This window comes from Vipera berus (assembly GCF_964194415.1).
Source record: "Vipera berus genome assembly, chromosome: 9".
NCBI classification, from domain to species: Eukaryota; Metazoa; Chordata; class Lepidosauria; order Squamata; family Viperidae; genus Vipera; species Vipera berus.
In genome coordinates this window covers 4,713,733-4,738,744 of record NC_138212.1, presented here as the reverse complement: position 1 = coordinate 4,738,744, position 25,012 = coordinate 4,713,733, and the positions used below count along the sequence as shown (strand labels likewise).

The 25,012-nt window shown below is 50.8% G+C and overlaps 1 protein-coding gene across 2 annotated transcripts; it reads left to right on the top strand.

Moving 5' to 3' along the window:
• Positions 1–5,910: 5,910 nt before the first annotated feature.
• Positions 5,911–23,842, top strand: ERF (ETS2 repressor factor; the record flags this gene model as incomplete). 2 transcript variants are annotated; one of them, XM_081335448.1, is made up of 4 exons in its annotated part: positions 5,911–6,010; positions 18,602–18,836; positions 20,951–21,066; positions 22,448–23,842. In XM_081335448.1, 4 exons carry the CDS (start codon positions 5,911–5,913, stop codon positions 23,656–23,658), a joined length of 1,662 nt encoding a protein of 553 aa, XP_081191574.1. In that variant the 3' UTR covers positions 23,659–23,842. The 2 variants fall into 2 exon arrangements, with proteins under 2 accessions (XP_081191574.1, XP_081191575.1); XM_081335449.1 differs by lacking the exon at positions 5,911–6,010 and adding an exon at positions 6,714–6,868.
• Between the last annotated feature and the right edge of the window lie 1,170 nt (positions 23,843–25,012).

The following is a 25,012-nucleotide window of genomic DNA, read 5'->3' as shown; positions in this document are numbered from 1 at the left end:
AGAACAGAACAGAACAGAATAATTACAGAAGAGAAAGAATGGAATGGAACGGAATGGAATAGTGGAATGAAGAATAGGACAGGACAGGACAGGACAGAACAGAACAGAACAGTGGAATGAAGGATAGGACAGGACAGAACAGAATTGGAAGGGATCTTGGAGATCTTCTAGTCCAAACTCCTATGCCATTTCAATGGTAGCTTGCAATTGCAAAAAGCTTGCAATTCTGCAACTATAAAACAGTTCATACAATTAAAAAACCACCAAACACTAAAAAAAACTCTCCAAAATACCTACATGCAGCAAGCCGGGAGAGTTGACCAACTAACACTAAAGCCAAGAGACAGGGCCCTTAACATATTCCTAGCCCAAAGCCTGGCTACACTGTCAAGTTTCTAAAACCTTACAAAAGGCCAACAGGGTTGGAGATGCAGTGATCCAGATTTAGGGATCCAGGATTAGCCCCCCCCCCAAATTTAGGATGGCCTATGACAACTCGCCATGGCCAACTTGCCACAGCCAAGTTGCTGCAGCCAACTCATCATGGCCAACTCTCCGCGGGACAAGAAATATTTAATGTCAGAGAAATGGTGGAATAGAATCGCTAAAGAAAGGATGCCAAAGGAGGGGCAACATAAAATGGGAATGACAACAATTTAAAATAATGTTTTAACTATTTTAAATAATCACATTGAAGTGTTGGATTGTCCCGCAGCGAGTTGTCCCGTGGCAAATTGGCTGAGGCAAGTTGTCCCATTCCGAATTTAGGGAATCCAGGATTAATTCCCAAGTTGCAAGTCCTCGATGGCCTAGGCTCCATTTCTTTGGGTGCAGCTGCAAAACAATTCTGCGCTCTCAGCTGCTGTTCTCTCAGGGATTTCCCAGCTAGCTTCCTCCCCCCCCCCCGCCCCCCACCATCCTAGCTCTGATCATTGCCTGTCTCACAGGGCAACATGGAATCTTCCACACTCCCCAACATGCCTGGACAGGGATCCCGCCCCGTTTGCATTCTTTCAAATTTGGCTGCTGCCTGCTGTATGCCCCGTGGCCCCGGGAACAAACAACTGCTTTGCTCTCATCCTCATAGGTTGAGCTGTGTCGGGATCCTGGCGAGCCCCCCGGGTGTGTTCCACCCGTTGCTTTGCCAGAATCAGCCCATTCAGCCTTCCACACGGGACCATCTTAACCATCTTAGCCTTTTCACCCAACTTAACAGGAGTTTGTTTTGTTTGTTTGGAAAAAGTTTTATGCTTCCGATAGGTCAACCCAAAACTCGGTTCTTCCCTTTTTCGGTAGGGTGGATTTTTATAGAGACTTTGCAGAACCTTGTAGGATGAAACTAGGCCTAGTTTCTGGTGCAATGTGTTGTGTGCACTCAGCCTGCGTGGTGGCTTGTGGTTTGGTTGTGTTCAGCAAAGCTGAGCGATTGGCCTCGTTCAAAAATGATGGCTTCGCGGGATTAGCAATTTCTGCAAACTGAGTCAGAACATTTCAGCATTTTCAGTAAATCAGTACGTTTTCCAGAGAGCTTTGGCTATAGGGCAGAATAGAAAAAATATATACAGTATATAGGATGTAGTAATAATGTTGTAGATAAAAGGCCATTTTTTTACTGTCAATGGTGGAATTTATGAGAGCAGTTCCTATATGATCCCCTTCCTTCCTTCCTTCCTTCCTTCCTTCCTTCCTTCCTTCCTTCCTTCCTTCCTTCCTTCCTTCCTTCCTTCCTTCCTTCCTTCCTTCCTTCCCATATAGCTGCCCAGTTCACATATGTGATCGTGGGCAATTCACCGCATTAAAACAACCAACCAACAAAATACAAAAGTCCTTTAAAAACAATTAACTCCTCTAAAACCCAGTGGAAACCAACATTGAGAACCAGAGAATATAACAAGCGGGCAACTGCAAGTCACACGTCAACCAACCCAGCACCTTAGCAGGCTTCGAATCACACAGCTAGATCCCCAGGCACTTTGATATATTAGTTGATAAAATATCCCCCAATGGTTTGCTGCATCTCCCAGAACTGGCGGGAGTGGGCCTAACCTCATTTTGTGTGGGAGTTCTGTTGCTGGCAGGGCAGGTGCCCCAGGTAACTGCCAGGGACTGCCGGAGTGGCCAAGCCAGTTGTGATTAGGCTGTCCCCCACCTAAGCTTGATCCCTGCTTAGCTTCAACAAACCTAATAGCATCATATGCTTTTAGACCCATTGTCTGGACATTCTTCCTCAGCCATTCATCTTATCTGCTTTTATGCCCTTTCTCTAGTCCCCTAGGCTGTTTGCAAAAGGCCTTTTTTAGTTCTTTCCTCTGCTCTTCTGCTTTGTTGCCATCACGGACATGTTTGTTTAAAAATCTATACCTCCAGGGTACTTGCAGCAATAAACCGTAAATCTTTCTCTTTAAGACCTCAACTCTACCGTCCTTTCCTCCTGGTAGAGAGAGAAAGAGAGACCGTTGGAGTTTTTGGCTTCTATGAGGTCTAGATTCTGTCAGCCTCTGCCCTCTGGATAAATTATTCCTGATTATGTCACGCAGAAGGATAATCTGCTGGACTTCATTCTTGGAAGTCTGGTCCAAAAGCCCCCCTCCCACCCTTAAACACAATGAGAGGGTGCTTGGCGGTTTGCAATTTCAGCTCGCGGGCAAGTTTATGGTGAAGATGCCCAGCCTGCAAATATCTCTTGAGGTAAACAAAGGCATTGAATGGAAGCGCATTTGTTTCCTCCTTCTCATTCTGCTCCATCTTACGTCTCTTCCCAGCGATTTGGTTCAAAAACATACTATTGGTAGTCCTCGACTTACAATCGGTTGTTTAGTGGCCGTTCAAAGTTACTACAGGCCGGGGGGAAAAAAGGCACACTTATTACCCAGATTTAAAGTTCTGATGGTATACTCGGCAACTCGGCCCCAATTATGGCTGTTTGCTGTGCCTTGCAGTCAAATGTCCACATTTTAAAACTGGCATTTATTTCCAGTTTTTAGCAGAGTCGGTCCACAGCAAACAATTGGTTCGCTTTACGACTGCAGCATTCACTTTACGACTAATGACCACAGCAAAAATTGTCTTAAAATGTGGTTGGTCACAGAAGTGACCTGTCTTATGATAGATACGACTTACAACCAGGCCATGATGGTTGAAAGTCAATTGACTACCTGTAGTCTAAATTAAAAATTAAGGTGAGCAAATTAATAGTGCAGTAGCACAGAGGAACCAGGCTATTATGTGAAATTGCAGAGCTTTACATGAACGTGGTGGCTCAGTGGGTTTGGATGCTGAGCTTGTCGATCAGAAGGTCGGCAGTTTGGCGGGTCGAATCCCGAGTGCCGCGTAACAGAGTGAGCGCCTGTTACTCGTCCCAGCTTCTGCCAACCTAGCAGTTCGAAAGCACGTAAAAATGCAAATAGAAAAATAGGGACCACTATGGTGGGAAGGTAACAGCGTTCCGTGCGCCTTTGGCGTCTAGTCATGCCGGCCACATGACCACGGAGACGTCCTCGGACAAGCGCTGGCTCTTCGGCTTTGAAACGGAGATGAGCACCGGCCCCTACAGTCGGAAACGACTAGCACGCATGTGCGGGGGAACCTTTACCTTTACATGAACACAGCAAAATGTGTGGATCTCTCCAGTAGGTTGAAATTTTAAAGTTATTTGGGATGGCATTCTAATTCTTATTTATAAAAGGGTTATTTATATTATGTTTTTTAAAAAACTACCTTTAGGCCATCTTTTAGGGCACAAAGCCCCCTCAAGGCAACTATTAAGGTACGGTAAAACAGTGGGACAAAATAAACATTAGAATTAGTACAATGCAGTGATGACAATAAAGTGTCACACCCAAAAATACCGAGACCAGAAAAATACTGTAGTCAAAAAACCACAAAAATGAAGAGAAACACATGGAAAATAAGTGGAAGGTGGTTTTTTTCCCCTGAAATCCTGGGAAATATCAGATCTGCCTTTTAGCTCTTTATTTTCTTCCTTTGATTTTTGACACAGTCGTGCTTTGGGAATGATCATCGGGAGCTAAGTATTTAGTTATAACATTTGTATAACTGTTTGTTTTGAGGAAACTATGATGCAAATGTGTAAGGAAGACACTCTGCCATATGTAGTTTCGTTTTTAGAGAGATACTGGAAGCGGTTAAATCTCCAGTTGCACAGTTTTGAGAGTAAAACCCTAATGACTGCTGCAATATGTCATTCTCAACATACATACCCATGAAAACCTGCCATCCAGACCAGGAAGGATTTGATTCCTTCTAATGTTGCTTCCTGTATACCAAGAGGAAAGAAGAAACAGGGGCGACACGATAGCAGCATTCCAGTACTTGAGGGGCTGCCACAAAGAAGAGGAGGGGGTCACGTTATTCTCCAAAGCACCAGAGGGCAGGACAAGAAACAATGGTTGGAAACTGATCAAAGAGAGAAGCAACCTGGAATTAGGAAAAAGTTCCTAACAGTGAGGACAATTAACCAGTGGAACAGCTTGCCTCCAAAAGCTGTGGGTGCTTCATCACTGCAGGTTTTTAAGAAGAGACTGGACAGCCACTTGTCTGAGATGGTACTATAGGTTCTCCTGCTTGAGCAGGGAGCTGGACTAGAAGACCTCCAAGGTCCCTTTCAGATCCGATCCTATCCCATCCCATCCCATCCCATCCCTTTCTCCCTGACTCCAAAATGTGGTCCTGCAATCTTTTCTCAGAGCAGTGATTTCTGCCATTCTGCCATGACTCTCATTTGGACCCTATAAATTCCACATTTTGGAAAGGGCCTAATGATAAGCACACGGGCTTAACTTCTGCATACAGGTAGTCCCGCGACTTGCAACAGTTCATTTAGTGAAAAAAAAAAGCGACTTTTGAACGTTTTTCAGAGTTAGGATCTTTGCAGCATCCCCACGATTATGTGCTCAAAATTCAGACGCTTGGCCACCGGTTCATATTTATGACCATTGCACCATCCCGGGCGTTACGTGATGCCCGTTTGCCACTTTCTGACAGGCAAAGCCAGCGGGGGGAAGCCAGATTCACTTAACCACCAGGGTTACTAAGTTCATCAACGGGAGTGATTCACTTAACAACAATCGGGGGGGGGGGGAACTCGATCAACGGCAGAAATCTTGGGCTCAACGGTGGCCGTAAGTCGAGGACTGCCGGTAGTTTATGGAGTGATGAAATTCACTTTCCCCTGGTGCAGGGGTAGGCAACCTCGGCCCTTTTATGACTCATGGACTTCAACTCCCAGAATTCCTGAGCCAGCTTGGCTCAGCTTGGAAACCTCTCCCTTTCTCCTCAGCATGGCTGGCTCAGGAATTCTGGGAGTTGAAGTCCACAAATCATAAAGCGGCCTAGGCCTAGGCCAGAGGTAGGCCACCTTGGCTCTTTTATGACTGGTGGACTTCAATTCCCAGAATTCCTGAGCCAGCATGGCTCAGCATGGAAACTTCTCCCTTTCCCCTCAGCACGGTTGGCTCAGGAATTCTGGGAGTTGAAGTCCATGAGTCATAAAAGAGCCGAGGTTGCCTACCCCTGCCCTGGTGTAAATAAGGTATAAAGGCGGGAAGCCTTGTCATTTTCTTCTTCTTTTCTCAAAGGTTCCCACACCTTAAGGCCGTTGCAAAGAGTCGTCGGGAAGTTTGGCCCGGTTCACGGGTGCGTTTCTGGGCATCCTCCCGCCACCCCTATATTCCTCTTCCTCCTCCTCCTCCTCCTCCTCCTCCTCGCCCGCCCCCGGCCCTGCAAACGGCCATCCCACCCAAGGTGTCGCCTGCCGCCCCTTTAACTCGCCCCCCCCCCGGTCGTGAGGCCTGTGGGCGGAGCCGAGGGAGGCGGAGAGGCGGGCTCAGCGTGTCTATGGCGACGCGGCGGTGACGTGCGACGGGGGGGGCGTGGGCGTCCCGGCTCCATATGAAGCGGAGGGGGGGAAAGGAGGGGGGCCAGAGCCCGAGAGCGACCCGGCGGCTGGAGGCTGCGGCGCGAGGAGCCATGAAGACCCCGGCGGACGCAGGTGGGGACTGCCGGAGGGTCCCGCGCGGAGGCTTCGGGGGGCTCGAGGGGGGAGGCGGGGGGGGGGCTCCGTCGGTGGATGACCATCAGGACACGTGGGCTGGAAAGTTGGAGGGGATGCAGGCAACTTACTTCCATCTTCCTTCTCCCCCCCCCCCGACCCCGTCCTCTGCTCTGCCCCGCCGCTCTCGGGCATGGGAGGGGGGAGGCGGCCCGGGGCGGAGGGGGGGGACCTTTGGGGGAGCCCTTCGGGGAATGAATGGGGCACGGGGACGAGGAAAGCGGGGGGAGGGCTGGCGAGATCGGGGGAGGGCCGGATGGGGCTCCATAAGAGACCAACTGGGGGGACATCCAAGTGGAGGGGTGGGGGTGGGGGTGGGGTTTTTTTCCTCTTTCTCCCATCCCCCCCCCCCTCGGCCTCACCTGCGCTCTCGGAGGCGCTGGATGTGCGGCGGCTGATGGGGATTGTAGTCCGCCGACCGGGCCGGCACCAAATGGGGAGGGGAGAGGAGGGGGCTTCTGGAGAGGAAGCGGCCGGCGCCTCCGATCCCGAGCGGGACGTGCTGGCGGGAAGGGAAAGACCCGCGGCGGCGGCGGCTTTTTTCGCTTGCCTTCTTGGCTGCCGCCGTAATGGAGGTTCCTGCTGGGAAAGGGTGGGGAATCGTGCTGCGGGCTCTCTCGCTCTCGCCTCCCCCCTTTCCCGACCGACCGGCCGCTTGCCTGCCTGCCTAGGCTCGGGCTCCGGCCGCCAGAGGAGACGGGCAGGAGTTGGAGCAGCCCCCGGGAGGAAGCCCTTGGCCAGGCCGGCCGCAGAGGGAGGCGACCGGGACTCTCAGCCCGCTGCAACGCCTCGGAGTTTGTGAGCGGACCTGTTGCATTTCTTTGCCTGCCTGCCTGGCTGCTCCTCCGACTCGGTTTTGCAAGTCGCTGCTTGCCTTCGGGGGGGGGGGGCGGCGGAGGATCGGCTACCGGAGCCGAGGCGACCCCCCCCTCCAAGACTTCGAAACGAAAACGGGGGGCGCGCGAATAATGGGGTGGCTTTCCGAAGGGGGCGAGCCGAAGTGGGGGCCCGCTTCGCCTGCTGCACCCTCGAACCCCCCCCTTTCCACCACCCCCCCACCCGCGGCCGCCCCCGGTTCTGCCACGAGTCTGGCAGGCGCTTTGAGGGGGCCGGAGAATGAATGGGGTGGCGGAGTTGATTTGAGGGGGTGGATCGCGTTTGGGAAAGAAAAGGCCTGGGATCGAGACTCTTTCCCACCCCCCCTCCCCCCCACCCCCAATGCCGCCAATCACTGGGGACGGTAGTTTCCTTCTGTCAACTTCTGGCGCTTGAGCGTGAAGGAAATAAATCCAGATTTGTGTGTGTGTGTGTGTGTGTACACGGAGGGGGGGGGGATTTGCTGATTTCAAAGAGTGTTGCACGGAGACGGAGCGCCACGTTGCTGCTCCGCGCAACGAGTTGAAGCGTCCATAGTGAAGCGGGGGGGGGGGAGAAATCTGAAGGCAGAAATAACTCGCTTCCTCGTGAATCTGGCCGATCGTGGGGGCTCTTCCCCCCCCAAGCCCTCCCCTCTTCTCAGAAACGCGGAAGCGCTGCAAAACTCCCCGGCTTGGCAAATAGGGTCCGGGGAGGGGGCGGCGGCGGGTGGGGGTGTTCTTCCGTGGGGAAGGAGAAGCCCGAGTGTGAATCTGTATATATCATTTTCCTCCACACACACCCCCAACTTTTTTTGTTTTAATTTCCCCCAAATATTGCGGTCTGTTCTCGATGGTTGTTAAAATTGGCTTGGCCCGCGGCGGCTGGGGGGGGGGCTGTTGATTAGAGAGGGGGCGGAGAGCGGAGAAAAAGTTGCAAAGCTTTTCCGAACTGGAAATCGGGCGTTACAGTGGTGGTGGGGGGGGGAATGCAACTTTTTGTTTCCGACCAACAACGCGACGTTTGGGTGGTGGTGGGCGCCCGGATCGGGGGGGGGGTGGGCCGTGGATGCATGAAAATCTGTTTCTTCCCCCCCCCCGCCCCAAATCTAATGCAGGAGCGTGCTGAAGGAGCCCAGGTAGATTAAGATCAAAGGGGTGCGCGTGTGTTTTTGCTTGGGTGTGTGTGTGTGTGTGAACGGGGCAAACCGCCGAGATTTATTTTAACTTTTGAAACAAAGTTGCGGCGGCGACCTAACTAACTAAATCTAACCTCGGTCTTGTGTGTGTGTGGTGGTGGGGGGTTTGGGGAGGGTGGAGGAAAGAAAAGGGTGGCGGCGGGTTAAACTCTAACCTTAAAGCCAGGACTTTAACCCTCCTTTAAAAAAAAAGAAAAGAAATCGGTGGGGGAGTGGGGGCTTTTTGCAAAAGAAATCGGTGGGGCAGTGGGGGCTTTTTGCAAAAGAAATCGGTGGGGGAGTGGGGGCTTTTTGCAAAAGAAATCGGTGGGGGAGTGGGGGCTTTTTGCAAAAGAAATCGGTGGGGGAGTGGGGGCTTTTTGCAAAAGAAATCGGTGGGGGAGTGGGGGCTTTTTGCAAAAGAAATCGGTGGGGGAGTGGGGGCTTTTTGCAAAAGAAATCGGTGGTGGGGGGAGTGGGGGCTTTTTGCAAAAGTCCGGCTTTCCTTCAAATCCAACCCAGGCCGACTTCCCACCTCGGCTCTCTTTTAAGGAGTTGTTTCCCGAGCCGGGCCGGGGGGGGGGAGAGTAACGGAGTTCGCCTCGACCCGCGGAGGGTTTTTTTTCTCCCCCCCCTCCTCCTGCGGGGTTGGAATGGGGGTGGCGCTTCCCCTGGATTCTTGCGGAGGGCGCTTTTTGAAAAACGGGCTTTGGAGGAACTTCCGCGGCGGACGAGTTTTTTTTTTCTTTTCCTTTTCTTTTCTTTTTTCTCTTTCCCCTTTCCTTTCCTTTTTAAGAAAAAAACAGGGTCTCCGTGGACTTTGCACCCGGGAAGGGGGTGTGGGTTGGGTGGAGAGAAGGGAAGACCAAAAGCTGCGCGTTTGCGTTAAGAGGTTGGAGGACCCGTTTGTTTGAAAATGGCTTTTTTTTTCTTTAAAAAAAATCCTTTAGGGAGGGGGGGGCGCTGGGGGTGGATAAGAGTGGGGGGGTGTTTCCGCCCCTTTTCCTTTTTTTTTGCAAAAGGCTCTGGGGAAGAGTTGGATAGATTCTTTCCTCTCTTTCTAACCCCCCCCCCCCCTTTTCCTCTCACTCACTCTGGTTTTGTTCAGTGCTTCCACCCCATCCCCCCCTGGCGCCACTTCCCCCCTCCCTCCCTTGCCTGATTGTCTGTCTCCTGGAATCTTGTGTGTGTGTGTGTGTGTGTGTGTGTGTGTGTGTTTTGTTTAAGTGCCTCTTGCTTCTGTTCAGGCTTGTCTTCCCCTTGCACCTCCTCTTCGCAATCATCCAGGCCTCTGCAAACTTCTTTTCTCCTCCTTTCCCCCCCCCTCCGAAACTCGGAGAAAAGTTAATTTTCTTTTAGGTGCCTGTTTAAAACACACACACACAAAAAAAACCCCTCAACAAAAACAGCCGCCCCTAATAATAATTCCTTGGGCCTCGCCCAGACTGCTAACAAAATAAATCTGCAGCACAGCAACCTCCCTCAAACTGGAAGCCCCCCCCCTCAAAAGCACCCAGGGCTTCCCTTCCCTCCTACCTGGATCTTTGCAACCGCCCTTAATTTTTCCAGAGCCTGAAACACTTTTTTGTTTCTTTCCAAAATTGTGTGTGTGTGTGTTTTCAGCCAGAGCTTTGGGAGTGTGTGGTGATGGAAAAAGGGGGCATACAAAACAGTTGTCTGGTACATTGTGTGGTGTGGGATTTGTGTGTGTCTGTGTGTGTGCACGCACACGCGCGCCCCTCCCTCCCTTTGGCACACTGCAAGCAGAAAGTCTCTGATGTGGGTTACTTTTGCCTGTGTGAAGCCCCCCCCCTCAAAGGCAGAGAATAGTGCGCTTGTGTGTGTATCTTTAAGACGCTGTTGGCATTGGGGAGTGATGTAATATTAAGGGCTTTTTTTTTTCCTTTCTAAAGCTGGGATTGAATTCCAGCTCTTTTAGCTTCTGGCTCCGGGGATTAGTCACAGGGGTGGTGTGGTTTAGAGTGTGTTAAGGAGGGGGCATGATTTAAAGAGACACCAACACGATTTCTAGTTCGCCTTGCCCCCCTCCTTTTTTTTGGTTTATTTTTTATTTTTGTCTGGCTGCGCACATCATCTTCCAGGAAATCCTCAACAAATAATTATGGTCCAAAATAGACCCTCATTCCTAGGGAAGATGAATCCTGCAGAACTGGCTTTGAGTTAGTGAGCAAGCCAGACAGAAGAGGTGGGGGTGGGGGGGGAGAGGAGGAAAGTGTCTTTAAGATGGAGTCCCCTTTCAGCTGAGGTTTTGAAATTTAAAGTGTGTAATATATATATATATATATAATAAAAACTCTGGCACATCCAAGAGGCGTTTGAGCCCACAGACTCTCAAGCTCCCACACAGCCTCTCGGTGGAAAATATGAACTGCCGGGCAGAAAGCCTACTGTTAGAAAAAAGAAGAAAAAAAGTTGGACGTCGGGATTGGAAACACTCGCCACATTGTGTGGCGTGCGCGTAGCTGTGCTCACACCAAAGCAGGGCCCCTTGTTACACTCAGCCCCTCCACTGAGTAACTTTGGAAGGTTTGCATCCCATCCTGGGATAGGATTGGCATTGGCCTGCTTCCCATCCTGGGGCTGTGTGGCCCATTGCCTTCTGCCATCCGAAGTCTTGTTGGGAGAGTAATTGTTGGCGGGGTAACTGGGACCCCCCCCCCAAAAGATGGGGAGGGGGAGATGGCAGTGATTGGATCTTTGGCTCTCCTACACCAGGTTTTATGTGCCAGTCTCAATATACATATACATATAAATAGAGATGATAGATTCTTACTTCTCCTACACAAGGACTTGTGGGGGTAATTGTTGGCGCACTAGAACACCCCCCCCCAAAAAAAAATGGGGGAGGGGCAGATGGCAGGGATTGGTTCCTTGGCTCTCCCAACACAAAGTCTTATTGAATGGATAATTGTTGAGGAGAATGGGACCCCCGTAAGATGAGGAAGGGGCAAGGACAGTGATCAGAGATCCCTGGCTCTCCTACGTGAACTTTTGTTGAGAGGTTAATTGTTGGGGGAGACTGGCTCTCCTGCACACGGTCTTGTTGAGTAGGTACTTGTTGGGAAGTCTGGGACTCTCCCCCCCCCCCCCCCCGCACAAAAAATGGGAAGAGGGAGATAGGAGCAATCCAATCCTTGGCTCTCCCACACATCTGCTCTTACCACCACCCCCCTTTCCAGCGCTCAGGAGAGGACCCAGGTTGGGGTTGTGTGGGTGGTACAGACTGTCATGGCCTGTGTGTGGTACAGCCTCCCGGTTGTCTCGTCTTTTCCTTCCCCACACCCTGGCGCTGGTCTGGGGTTGGCTTGTGCCAGGCCTGGGGGCAATGCCAGCCAACAGACGGTGGTGTGTTGTGTGTTTTTTTTTTGTACCTCCTCCCTCTGGGCTTGGCAAAGAAGATAGCTGAGTTGGTGGAGATATGCTGGCAATGGCGTGGGAGGTGTGGCGGAGAGAATCTAAGGGAATATTCTGCAGGCTCCCTCTTGTACCTTGGAGGTGGGAACAAACAGACCCCAGAGGTTTCTGGGAAGAGATGCTGTGTGTGGGGATGGAAGGTTTTTAGCGTGACAGCATGTGCTACTCTGGGCTTCCTAATTCGGATTTCCAAAATACTCCCCCCAAAAAAAATAAGTGACTGTGAAGAGCGCAACTTGATGATGATGATGATGATGATGATATTTTTGGCAAAGGAGGGTGGTTTGCTGCATAAAGTCATTTTTTTTTCCTCCTGGAAGGTTATAACTGCTTCAGCCTGATCAGCATTAAGGAACTGAGAACTGGAAAAGGGCGGCAGGCTGTTGATTGTCCCGAAGGTGCTTTTCCAAAAGGCAGCTGGACTTGCTTTGTTTCTCCTTGAAGATGTTTCGCTTCTCATCCAAGAAGCTGCTTTATAGTTCGGAGAAACGGAAGGAAGAACCGAAGAAGCTTCTTGGATGAGAAGCGAAACATCTTCAGGGGGAAAAAACCAAGGAAGTCCAGTTGACTTTTGAAAAAGCCCCTTTGGAACAACCATGACCTGGAGGACTGAGAATCTCCATGGCTGTTGATTGGTAAAGAGGATTGTAAAGCATGGGACCCTCCTGGTCAGCCATAAGAACAGGAAGATGCAGGTGTCCTGTTGGGAGGCTGTTCCTAAGCGAGAGCCTCAGAGCAGGCCACGCCTGGGAGATCCACAGATGGAGCAGGATCTGGGAAAGGCTGCCCTTTTTTTATCCGACTCTGCCTTCTTCAATCTCTGGCTCCCTAAAGGTTTGGGGCAGGGGTCTTCAAACTTGGCAACTTTAAGACTTGGGGACTTCAACTCCCAGACGTCCACAAGTCTTAAAAGTTGCCAAGTTTGAAGACCCCTGTTTTTTGGGAATGCAAACCTTGGGGGGAATTGAGTTCCAATGATTATGGAGACTGTCAACTTGAGGACGGTTGGGCAGGCTTCCTCTTTGGCCCCCAGGAGCCTTGCCACAGGCCAAGCGTCCAGATGTTTCCTTTCGAATCACGTGAGTGTGTAAGATGGCAAGTTTGTGCTAGCTTTGTTTGCCCTTCTCTTCCATCTCTTGGTGAGAGGGAGAGGCTTCCCTGAGTTAATAATGCAGACAACGCTCAGATGAATCTGTTCCCTACCAAAGGGATGGTGGGTAAATAGGCTTTCCTCCCTGCCTCTGCCCTTCGTAAGGCACACGTCGGACCGTGTCCCCATGACTCCTCTAACCCAGTCCACTGCTTTCTCATGTGTGGGTGGCAATGCTTCTCCCCTGGCTGAGCAAGAATTTTGGTGACCTAATCAATCAAGAAGGAGACATGGAAACACAATATACAACTTCCTACTGTACCACACCAAAGCTCTTCCTGGACCCAGGCATCTCCTGGGATGGATGAGTGTGTTTAGAAGTCTGGTCCTCCAAACCAGAAGCAGCATGACGTTTTCCAGTCCCAAAATAGCTTTGTTTTGTCTCAAACACCTCATTTTGCTTCCACGCCTTGGGTTATTATTCAGGCTGAACTTAATCCCCTTTGGGGTCAGTTCTGTCTTTTTAAAGTTTTTTTTTTGCCCACAAAGTCCCCCCCCCCACATTGTCTCGCCTGTTCTCCCATCGTTGTGGCTTGTGCAACCCAAACCTTTGGATCTGACCCACAGAGATAATTAGTTTTTAGGGGGTTTAAGAGATTTCTCGTGGGTCTAATATTCTGTTGAGTATGGAGCACTATTATGGATAACTCCAGAAGACGTGAAGCCAAATATATACATCTATGTATAGAGTGCTTTTCTATTTTTGTATGCATTCTGGTCATACATAAGACCAGTCATATATCCAAAAAAAGAGATTGTAGCCTTCTCATTTCTGAGGAAGGCCAGAAAGGGTGCAGGGCTACCTTTTCATTGGTTTCCCTTTTAGAGTGTAAAAGCGGAGCTAGTATGGAGTGCAAAGCACTGGCCGGGCTTACACTGGGATGCTTCCTGGTTTGCTTGACCACAGTCTCTTAAATAAGCATCCCTAGCAAACCGTGTTATGGAGAGATGCAGTGTGGAAGCCCAGCCTGTTGGATGCCCTTAGTTGGCCCTGAAATGGGGAGCCCCACTTGAGCAGGACTAAAAGGATGATTTTGAACCACTCTCCCCCACTCTCTCTTGCCTTGCAAAAAGTTGTACTAGGCCTAAACCCCTCTCCTGATGGACCATGCCTAGCAAGGAGCTCCCTCCTCTCCCCCCCCCCCGTGTGCAGGTGATAATAACAAAGACCCATGCTTTGAGTTCAATGGGGAGGCGTCTCTGGGATGTCCAAGCAGAGGAATGCCATGATTGTCACAGTCACATGAGATGGGGGGGGCTGTTACACCCTGGGAGGACGGCGGCATCATTTGGATGGTAGTGGCAGACCGCACGGTCGTATCGGGCAGCACCAGCCTGAGAACAGTAATCCATTCAACGGGGCTGGGCAGCTGATGTCACGGTCTCTCTCCGCTACCACCATCCCTTCTTCCCTTGCTAATTAGTGAGAACAGTGTGTGTGTGTGTGTGTCTGTGTGTCCCCATGTGTATGAGAGAGAGAGGTTAACTTGGACGATGGAGAAAGAGCAGAGTGCATGTGTTACCGGGTTTTTCCCTCAAATCGTTCTCTCAACCTCTTGTTCTCCAAGCTCGCCACAACTAGCAGGTGGAGGTCTTAAGTAAGCTAGACCCACGGATGGCAGGCAGCTTCCTACTCTCAACATTCCTCTCTCTTCCGGAGGCTTTGGTGGGCCCCGACTCACGTGTTGCGTGCTTGCAACTCAGTGTCCTCACGTCTCCCCTGGGCTCCAAGAGGGAGCAAACTTCCCACGCCAGCCCCCTTTGCCGCACTCCGAGGAGGAGGAGGAGGCGGGTTGCAGCTGAGGAGGCAGTTGTCCCCACGTCCAGCACGTGCTCCTCCTCCTCCTCCTCCTCGTGGGGGTTTGGAAGATAGCTCAGTTTGTGGGGTGCTCGTGGCTGTCGCTCTTGGGGTGCTGCCCAGTTCGTGCTGTCTCTCTTTGCTTCCTCCCGTTTATTTTTAGCTGTTGCCTCCCTTGCCGTTGTTGCCTGTTGCTTGGAGACTGGTGCCGTGCCTCTCTCTCTGTGTGTGTGTGTGTGTGTGTATGGGAGGGGGGGTTGTGTGTGTGAAAGAGTATTGGGGGGTCTTTTTAGGTCCTGTGGTGCCAAGAAGCAAGGAAGAGAGAAGGATGCTGAATTGCATTTGAAAGAGGAGGGGGGGTGCACCACTCCATTTGGCCCGAGTGCAGTTCTGTGCTTGGTGGGCATGGGGGGGGGGGGAGATGCACTTGAGGCATGCCAGCCCCCCCAGGTTGCAGTATGTGGGCTTGGCTCTCGGCCTCCCACCCCTCGTTCAAGATGACATCACCATCCTAATGGCTCGGTCTAACGCTGATGCCCTTGAACGGGCGCCCGTGTCCCTGGCCTCCATTACAGGGGCCTGAATTATTGATGGGCTCAGAGCGCCTGGGGTTTGGGAAATGGGAAACCACAGCCCCCCCACTCCTCCCCCCCCTCCTTCCCCACCAAGCTCTGACACCCTCCCTGAAGGCATTGGGCTCAGGCTCAGCAATTTCAGCCAAGGAGAAATAAAAGCATGGTGTGTGTGTGAGTGTGTGTGTCTCTCCTGGGCCACAGGCAGGCTGAGTTCAGACAACATGCTCAGCCAGAGTTTCCCTCCCACGGCAGAGATCTATGCACCAGATGGGAAACCTTGCCTTCGGCCTGGGTGTGCAGAACACAACGCGGGTTTGTGCGACTTATACCGGGCGATGGTGAAAAGATTCACGGAGCACGGAAGAAAACACGTACAGGCAGTCCTCGACGTATGACCACAGTTCAGCCCGAAGTTTATGTTGCTAAGCGAGACAATTGTCAAGTGGATTTGGCCCCATTTTTACAGCCTTTCTTGCTGCAGTCGTTAAGTGAATCGCAGCAAGTTGTGAAGTTCGTCCCTTGGTTCTTAAGTGAATCTGGCTTCACCATTGACTTGGCTTGTCAGAAGGTCGCCAAAGGGGATCACATAAATCTGGGACGCTGCAGCCGTCATAAATACGAGTCAGTTGCCATGCGGCTGAATTTTGATGGCATGACCATGGGGGATGCCGGAAAAGGGTATTTGTTAAGCATGAGAAACAGTCATAAATCTATTTTTTTCAGGGCTGACACAACTTTGAATGGTCACTAAAAGAATGGTTGTAATTCAAGGACTACTTGTATACAGTATAAGGCAGGGGTCTTCAACCTTGTTAACTTTAAGACTTGTGGATTTCAACTCCCAGAAAGCTGGCTGAGGAATTCTGGGAGTTGAAGTCCACAAGTCTTAAAAGTTGCCAAGGTTGAGGACCCTTGGTATAAGGTTTACTCTGTGCACCACGGAGGAGCCCATGCACATGGCCAGCCTTGAAAAGGGGGATTATTTTTTTTTGAAAACCCAGGTTTGAAGTTCCGACAGTTGGGCCCCCTTCGCAGTCCGCTAGCCAAACTTTGTGCACTTTGGCAACATGACTAAATTTTATGGCCATTTCCAGGGCCTCACAGCAATGTGGCTGTGTTGTACAGTGGTTTTGCCAAAGCAAACCATGGGTTTGCTTAACCACCTCGGTGTTTCCTTTACAGCCGACCGTTTGGTCTACAAAAACAGTTGTATGTTGATGACTGCCTGCATGTCACAATACCTGAAAGCCTTTTACCTGGGTTTAACAAAAGAACACTTGTGATTTTACACTTTAGTGGGCTCAGATAAACACAACCTCTGTTGTCTGCCAAGCAAATAACTGTGCCGCAAGGAAGCTCTAGTTTGATCAGCTGCTATCACAGCTTAACTGACTTCACACGGCTGTGGTAGAAAATGAAGACCGCAGGGCAATTCTTCCAGAGAGAGAAGTACAGATAGTCCTCGACTTACAACAGTTCATTTAGTCACCGTCCAAAGTTACAACGGTACTGAACAGTACTTATAATCACTTTTCAGTTACAACCTTTGTAGCGTCCCCATGATCGTGTGATCAAAATTGCTTGGCAACTGGTTCGTACTTAACGACCGTTGAAATGTCCTGGGGTCACGTGAGCCCCTTTTGCAACCTTCTGACAAGCCAAAGTCATTGGGAGAGCGAGATTCACTTAACAGCTGGGTTACTGGCTTAGTAACTCCAGTGATTCCCTTAACAACTGTGGCAAGGAAGGTCATAAAATGAGGCAAAACTCACTTCACAAACGTCTCACTTAACAACATAGCTTTTGGGCTCACTTGTGAATCGCAAGTCTAGGACTGCATGTATATTTTGATGCAGGTTGGGGAATTGTGGGAATTGGAGTCCACAGCTCTTTTAAAAGGATTGAGAAACATTTTAGAGCAAGCGGGTCTTAATGCAGGGGTAGGCAACCTCGGCTCTTTTATGACTCATGGACTTCAGCTCCCAGAATTCCTGAGCCAGCCGTGCTGAGCTGAAAGGGAGAGGTGTCCATACTGAGCCATGCTGGCTCAGGAATTCTGGGAGTTGCAGTCCACGAATCATAAAAGAGCCAAGACTAATGGCTAATGTCAAAAATCTCAGGATAATGGCTGCACAGCCTGAGATCAGTGACTGCCTTTTTTGGGGAGGGTGTGTGTGCGCGTTGTGTTGAGTTAGTTTGGCCCAACCAGAACTGTTGAGACCCAGCCAGTTGGGAAGGGGGGGACCCCCCCTTCCCCAAATGGCTGAGAAAGGACAGCTTCCCTTTCTTCCTTGCCTCCCAAAGGGAGGAGAAGCCAGCATTTTCTGACTGCTGTGCTGGAAAGGTTGTTTATGAAACAATGGGAGAGGCCCCCATCTTGGAGAGACCGACCACGGCAGCCTTTATTGGCGACTTCCTGTTTGGGGGTGTGTGCGGCGGCGGCGAGGGGCCTTGTGAAAACTTTCAGAGGTGGGGGCTGAATTTGCAAGATGGAGCAACCCCCCCCCCTCCTGCTCATCCCGTTTTTTTCCTTCCCCAGTTTGAGGTGGGGGGGCGCCGATGACCATCTGGGGTCTTCCACAGCCCTTGGTATTGTTCGACCTAAGTGGGGAAGCCTGATCTTGATGGGGGCGGAGGCAGCAGGGGTGGCTTCTCTGCCCCCCCTCCCCACCCCAGGAATGCTTGCTAGTTGGGCTCCGCTGTTGGCTGGGAAAAAAGAAAGCCTTGTCTTGAAGTTGCTGACCTCAGCTGAGAACCATTCCCCCTTCTGCCCCTCCTCGTGTGTGTGCGCTGCCCGGGGAGAACATGGCACAAAGCCCCCCCCCCCCGCCTTGTCCCCCACTTCTAAACACACCCAATGCTTGTCCAGGCTGTAATGGGGCCGACTCTTTCCTTGGGGTGGGGTGGGGGTGTTTTTCAGACCTTCCCCTTCACCCCTTCCGCTGCCAATTCTGCCCGTTCGCCCTCCAGTGCCCTTCGGCTGCCCAAGAGGGGTTGCAAGCCGTGGCGCTGCTGGGTAGGACGTGCAAAGTTGGGTGCCAGATTTGGGGGGTGGCGGTGGCTGGGATGCTGCCCTTGTCCTCCAGGCAGGGAGGCTTTCCTTAAAGTTGGCTGGTCCTGCCCTCCCACGCTTGGAGGGCCCAGCCTGGAAGTCGTGAGGCTGTTTGGCTGCCCTCCCAGCCTCCTGGCTGCAGAGGGAGAGAGGCGGTGATGGTGGCGGCAGCAGCCGGTTTCCTGTTTTTCCTCCCTTGGCACGCTGGAGAGGGGGGGGATGGCTAAAATCCACATGCCGGCCGCCGCAGCCATTGCATCCTGGTAGGGGCTAGGGGGTGGCTTTGAGCCACCCAGGGAGGGTTCCTGCCAACATGTCCTGATGAGATGCAGCCAGAGGATCCGAGTATGGGAATTGCCGGCACTTTGCTTCTAACTCCTATGCTGGGAGAGGATGGTGGCGGTGGTGGGTTCTTGGCTGCCCTATTTTGGAAACACACCCCTCCCTTCCAAGACTGAGCTGGCTAAACACTGCGCTTCTGCTCGGCAGGGTTCGCTTTCCCGGATTGGGCCTATAAACCGGAGTCGAGTCCCGGTTCCCGTCAGATCCAGCTCTGGCACTTTATCCTGGAGTTGCTGCGGAAGGAAGAATACCATGACGTCATTGCCTGGCAAGGGGACTACGGCGAGTTTGTCATCAAGGACCCCGACGAAGTGGCCCGGCTCTGGGGGGTGAGGAAATGCAAGCCTCAGATGAACTACGACAAGCTGAGCCGGGCCCTGAGGTGAGTCGGGCAGAGAAGGGTGGAGAAATTCCAGGAATTTGGAACGCGAGGGGTGAGCACCTGGTGAGAAGCCTGCGGGAATGGTGGGAAAGGAACGCGGCAAAATGCAGCCAGTGCGGCTCTCTGCAGCTTTTTAATTTAGGGCTTAGAAACATGCCTATACAGGCATGCATGCATGCATGCAAGCATCCAGGGGCGTACACATGCACGTGCCACTTGGCCCAGCCCTTCTCTCGCAAAACATGGAAAGCTTGGCAATGGCTCGTTTTGCAGTGCTCCGAAGGAAAAAATAAATTGGGGATGTTTTGCAAGAGACAATAAAACTTGAGGGGTGGGAAATCTGGAATTTTGAAGGGCCGTTTTATTCCACTCGTTTCCCAAGCAGCTCACGAGCATTACTGCTACCTGAATAGGGTGATTACGATTCATCTCTTTTTTTAACTGTGCCTTTCAAGCAAGATGGATGAAAAAGTGAGTTAAGCTCGCGTTCCATGCAAAGTATGGCAGGAGTTTGCTTTAGGTTCAAGGGCTAATTCAGTGAAGACCATTTTAGTGTGTTAGGTTGCTGCTTTAGTTGGTTGGGCTACTTTGCAAACTTTCCACTTACAAAACCAGGGGAAATGCATCTCTATAGGTAGCCCTTGACTTAACAACGGCTCATTTAGTGACTGTTCAGAGTTACAACGGCATTGGAAAAGGTGACTTGGGGACCATTTTTCACACCTTCGTAGCGTCCCCATGATCACGTGATCAAAATTCAGATGCCTGGCAGCTGACTCACATTTATGACGGTTGCAGTTTCCTGGGGTCATGTGATCCGCTTTTACAACCTTTTAACACGCAAAGTCAATGGGGAAACCAGGTTCGCTGAACAACCGTGTTACTCACTTACCAACGGCGGTGATTCACTTAACAACTGTGGTGAGAAAGGTCGCAAAATGGGGCAAAACTCACCAAATTGTGGTCGTAAGTTGAGGACTACCTGTATTGCATTCACAAAGGTCTCCTGTGTAGCTTGGGAAAGATTCCTACCTGAAATTGTGGAATACTGCTGGTGGAAGACTCATTATGAGACGGGACCCCTTTTTTGTGCTGTTGGTTGAATAAAACTTGGGAAAAATTAGACGTGGCCCTCCTAGATAAGATTAGCTAAAATGATAGGAGTACAGATATTCCTCGACTTACAAACACAGTTGGGACCAGAGTTTCTGTTGCTAAGCAAGGCGGAAGTTAAGTGAGCAGTGCTCCATTTTATGACCTGCTTTGCCAGGGTTGTTAAGCAAATCTGGCTTCCCCCCCATTGACTTTGCCTGTCGAAAGCTGCCTGGGAAAGTTGCAAATGGCGATGACATGACACACAAAGACACACACACACACACACACACACACACACACACACACCCAGGACACCGCGATAGTTGTAAATACATGCCAGTTGCCGGGCACTCTGACTTTGATCATGGAGGTGCTGCAGTGTTTGCTAAGTGCAAGGATTAAGGTATATAAGTTACTTTTTCCAGTGCTTTTGTAACTTTGGCTGCTAAACAAATGGTTGTAAGTTAGGGACTACCTCTAGGAATACACTTGGGCGCCTCCTAGTCCAACTCACAGCTATTTACTGAGGTGTGTGTGCCATTCCACTAAAAAGAATTATTGACTCGGATTGGAAACTCCTTGACGCAAACACACGTCAGCTTACAGACACCAATAAATCCCTCTTTTCCACATGTATAATAGCGGAATAACCCCATAACTGGAGGGGTAGAAAATGTACACTTGCCCCAAGGCTAATAACTTGCTTAGACTGGTTTCTCATCCTTACGTAATAAGCACTTGTTCCTATGCAAAGTTTGTGGGCTAGTTAGCGGCTATTTACAAGGCTGTTACCAAATCCCTTTGCAATCACAGGGACCAGAAGCATCGCTTTCCCCCCTTATGAACAGATGCTGCTTCACACTTGCTGAGGCTGTAACACTTCCTTTTGGGGTTGTGCAGACACCCACAGACTCCCGAGTTTGGTTTTTATGGTGGGGGAGAAGTAGGACATGTGAGTCACTGACCCTCTCGGGTTCTTTCTCCTCCTCCTCCTCCTCCTTCTCCTCACGATCCTACAGATACTACTACAACAAGCGGATCCTGCACAAGACCAAAGGAAAACGTTTCACCTACAAGTTCAACTTTAACAAACTGGTGCTGGTCAACTACCCTTTCATTGATATGGGCATGGCAGGTAAGCCTGGTGGGAAGACTTGCGGATCTTCTCTCTGCTCTTCTGCAGACATTCTTGAACCCGTGCCTAGAAAGCCAAATAAACTTTTAAGTTTAAAGCATTTAGTACCGCTGGAAAAAAATGAGCGACACCTGACCACAGACACGCATGCATCTACATCGTGATGGCTCTGTTGGGTGTGCCCCAAAGGAAAAAAAAAAGAGGTTCAAAGGTCTTATTTTACTTATGGAAAAATATATTGACCCATAAGGAAGAAAGATAATTTTCCCATCAAATAATTTAACTTTGGAACGGGAGTGTCCCTGTAGTTGTGATGGAAATACAGTATAGGTCAGGGGTAGGCAACCTCGGCTCTTTTATGACTCATGGACTTCAACTCCCAGAATTCCTGAGTCAGCATAGCTGACTCAGGAATTCTGGGAGTTGAAGTCCATGAGTCATAAAAGAGCCGAGGTTGCCTACCCCTGGTATAAGTGGAGGGTTTTTTTTTTAATGAAGAGGTGGAAGGAAGGAATTGCAGGTTAAATTCTGGGTTCTCTTTTTTTGGGGGGGGGTAATGGGGTGATTGGCCCTGGGGAAAATGACCATTTAGGAGAAGGATGTATTTGTCTAGAAAGAATACAGTCCAGGATGTGGCCAGTTCAAAAGTTCTAGGGTGGGAATGTCCAAGCTTGGCAATTGTGGACTTCAAGGGAGATTTCCATTTATTTCCCATGCTCTGTTTGGTACATGATCACCCTGGTTCTCCACCAAAGATTATCTTTAGGAGCATCTAAGGTAGGGGTGTCCAACCTTGGCAACTTTACAACCTGTGGACTTCAGCTCCCAGAATTCCACAGCCAGCCATGGATGTAGGTTGTAAAGACACCCTTGCCTTAGATGGTCCTGAAGGTCTTAGAGGTCTTTTAAAGTCTTGATGTTGCCTTAGTTGGACATCCCCGATCTACTATACTAGGAAAAGGGATGGCAATATCTGGTGGGAGAGTGAAAAGGGCTATCAGCCTAGAATCCCTACATAGCTACACCCACACAAAGTCCAACCCCTTTTGAGTGGTGTTGACCCTTGTCTCACTCTAAGCAGGTGCCGAAAGTTAGCTGAGAAAATTTATGTGTGTAGGCAGGATTAGCAACTAAATCAGTTAGATTGGACTTTCACATGTGGACCTGAGCTTTGGTGCTTGACAAGGGAGTCGGAAAAGGCCTTTGACAAATGGGGTAGATATTTAACAGGTCACTGGTCTTGCTTCCTTGAGCTGAATCTGTTTAACTGGACTTTGAGAAAGGAGTGGTTGGATGGAGAGCGCGGTTAGTTCTCCTCTTAGACATTTTCATCCTCGTTTCTTGTGACGCTTTTTTCCCTGGTTTGCTTTCCTCTTCGTAGGCGGGGCCGTGCCCCAAAGTGCCCCACCTGTGCCCTCGGGTGGGTCACACTTCCGCTTTCCCCCTTCCACCCCATCCGATGTCTTGTCACCGGCCGAGGATCTGCGTTCGCCTGGGGTCTTCTCCGCCGTGGCTCGCCGCCTCGCTCGGGGCTCGGTCAGTGACTGCAGCGACGGCACCTCAGCCAATTCAGAAGTCGAGGAATCGTTGGCCGAAGAGCAGCGGCGTGGTGGCGGAGGAGAGGCAGGTGGATTCCGTGGTCCCCCCTTGCCTGGCCATCCACGTTTGACCCACGACACCCTCTTTAGGATCTATCCTCGCCCGCGGGTTCCTGAGCCTCTCAGCCCCTTCCCTGTGTCCCCCATGGCTGGGCCTGCCACTCTCCTGCCCCCCCAGATGTCCCCTGCCCTGCCCCTCACCCCCACTCACATGAATTACACTCCCTCGCCCACCCTCAGCCCCATGTATCCCAGCGGCTCCCACTTCTCCTTCAACCCTGAGGACATGAAGCGCTACCTCCAAGCGCACACCCAGAGTGTGTACAACTACCATCTCAGCCCCAGGGCCTTCCTCCACTACCCCAACATTGTCATCCCGCAGCCCCAGCGCTTGGAGAAGCCCCCTCTTCCTCCTCCACCCCCACACGCTGAGGAGACCCCCAGCCCTTTCAAATTCAAGCTGCAGCCGCCGCCGTTGGGGCGCCGCAACCGTGACAAACAGCCGCCGCCAGCTCCAGCTGTGCCCCCGGGAGACTCCAGCAGTGGTCTTGCTGCCTCCTCCTCTTCCTCCTCTTCCTCAGCTGCTCCGGAGCCCCTCGTCCCCCAGATCAAAGTGGAACCCATCTCGGAGGGAGAGTCCGAGGAAGACCTCACCGTGGAGGTCACCGATATCAGTGAGGATGACGAGGAGGTCTTTAAGGCCCCTTCGGTCCCCCTGGAGAAGGTCGAAAATGGGGAGACTTCAGCCTTGGCGCCCCCCGTTTCTCGGGCCGGGGAGAGCGGCAAATGCATTCCCCTCAAATTACGTTTCAAACGCCGCTGGAGCGAGGATCAGCGGCTGGAAGCCGGTGGGACAGGTGACGAAACGGACGACAAGAAAGTGAAGGGTGAGGAGGATGCTGCCGGTCATGGGGACGCAGTGGGAGGCCGGCGGATCAGTATGGAGCTGCAGCAGGCCACAGCAGAGCTGACCCTTGAGAATCGGGACTGCTAGACAGGGATGTACAGCCCTCCCTCCCTCCGGACAGATGGACTGATGACAGGGTGGGTGGGCTGACTTTGCTGCCTTAACTCAGAGATTTATCTTTCTACTTTCCTTTCTCTTTTCTTCCTTCCTTGGCCTGGAACTCTGTACATGCTCTTCTCCTCCTTTGGAAGCCAGAAAAAAAAATGTAGGGGCGGGGAAGTTTTTACTTGTCTATATGCATTATATAAATATTTATATAACGCATATAGACAAGTAAAAACCTCCCCGCCCCTACATTTTTATATATATATATATAATGTAAAACCTCTTTGCAAGGGGGGGGGATTTCTAAAAATTAATATGCCAGGTTTGTTGTTAAGGGTTCTTTCTTTCTCCCGCCCCATACACTATAAGCCTCAGGACGTTTTTAATTAAGATTGTCCCCCTCCCCTTCAAAAAAATATGGTGTAGTTTTAAAAAAAACATGGGAGCTTTGTAGGGGATAATAAGGGTAGTCTTATGGAAGCGACCACCCTGTTATTTGCCTCGTACACACACACACACACACACACACACTTGCAATTAGCAATCTTAAGCACAATACACTTTTTAATCCCCCAGTGGATCAAAAAGAGAGTTAGCCATATGTGCTCTGTCCCTCTTAACCCCTTCTCGTGCGCCTTTGGCGTATAGCCCTGCTGGGCACATGACCACGGAAATTGTCTTCAGACAAACGCTTGGCTCCCTCAGCCAGGAAACGGAGAGTTGGACACGACTGGACTGGAAGACCTTTCCCTTTTATATATTAACTATATTAAGTATTTTATATGATGCCCAAGACCATTCCTCTTCACTCAGTGCAGACCAGGCAAGCCAAAAGCTTGAACGTGCCCGCTGTAAATGGTGAGCGTGGCATCACTGGCATCCTTCCTGTTAAAACGCATCGGTTGTGTTGCCGTGTCTTCTAACCTAGAAAAAGGGGATCGCGTACGTTTTCAGGGCTTGCTACCCCATGGATGGTTGACGGGTGTCTTTTCAAAATGTCATCCTCACCACCAGTGGCAAAAGACGATTTTTCTATCTCTCTTTGCCCACCCCACCAAAGACTTTCCCTTTATAACAATGCTTTAGGAAACTATTAAAAAACAACAACAGCAACCCAAGGATGGGCTTGGGCCTAGTTCAGGCTTGTCCAGCCTACAGGCCTGGACAGCTAGCAATGCGGCCTCACAAGTCTGTAAACTTTTTAACATTATGTGATTTATACATATTAACTGTACTACAGGTAGTCCTCAATTTATGACTGCAACTGAGCCCCGAATTTCTGTCGCTAAGCAAGACCGTTGTTAAGTGAGTTTTGCTTAGGGACCAAATGATTCAC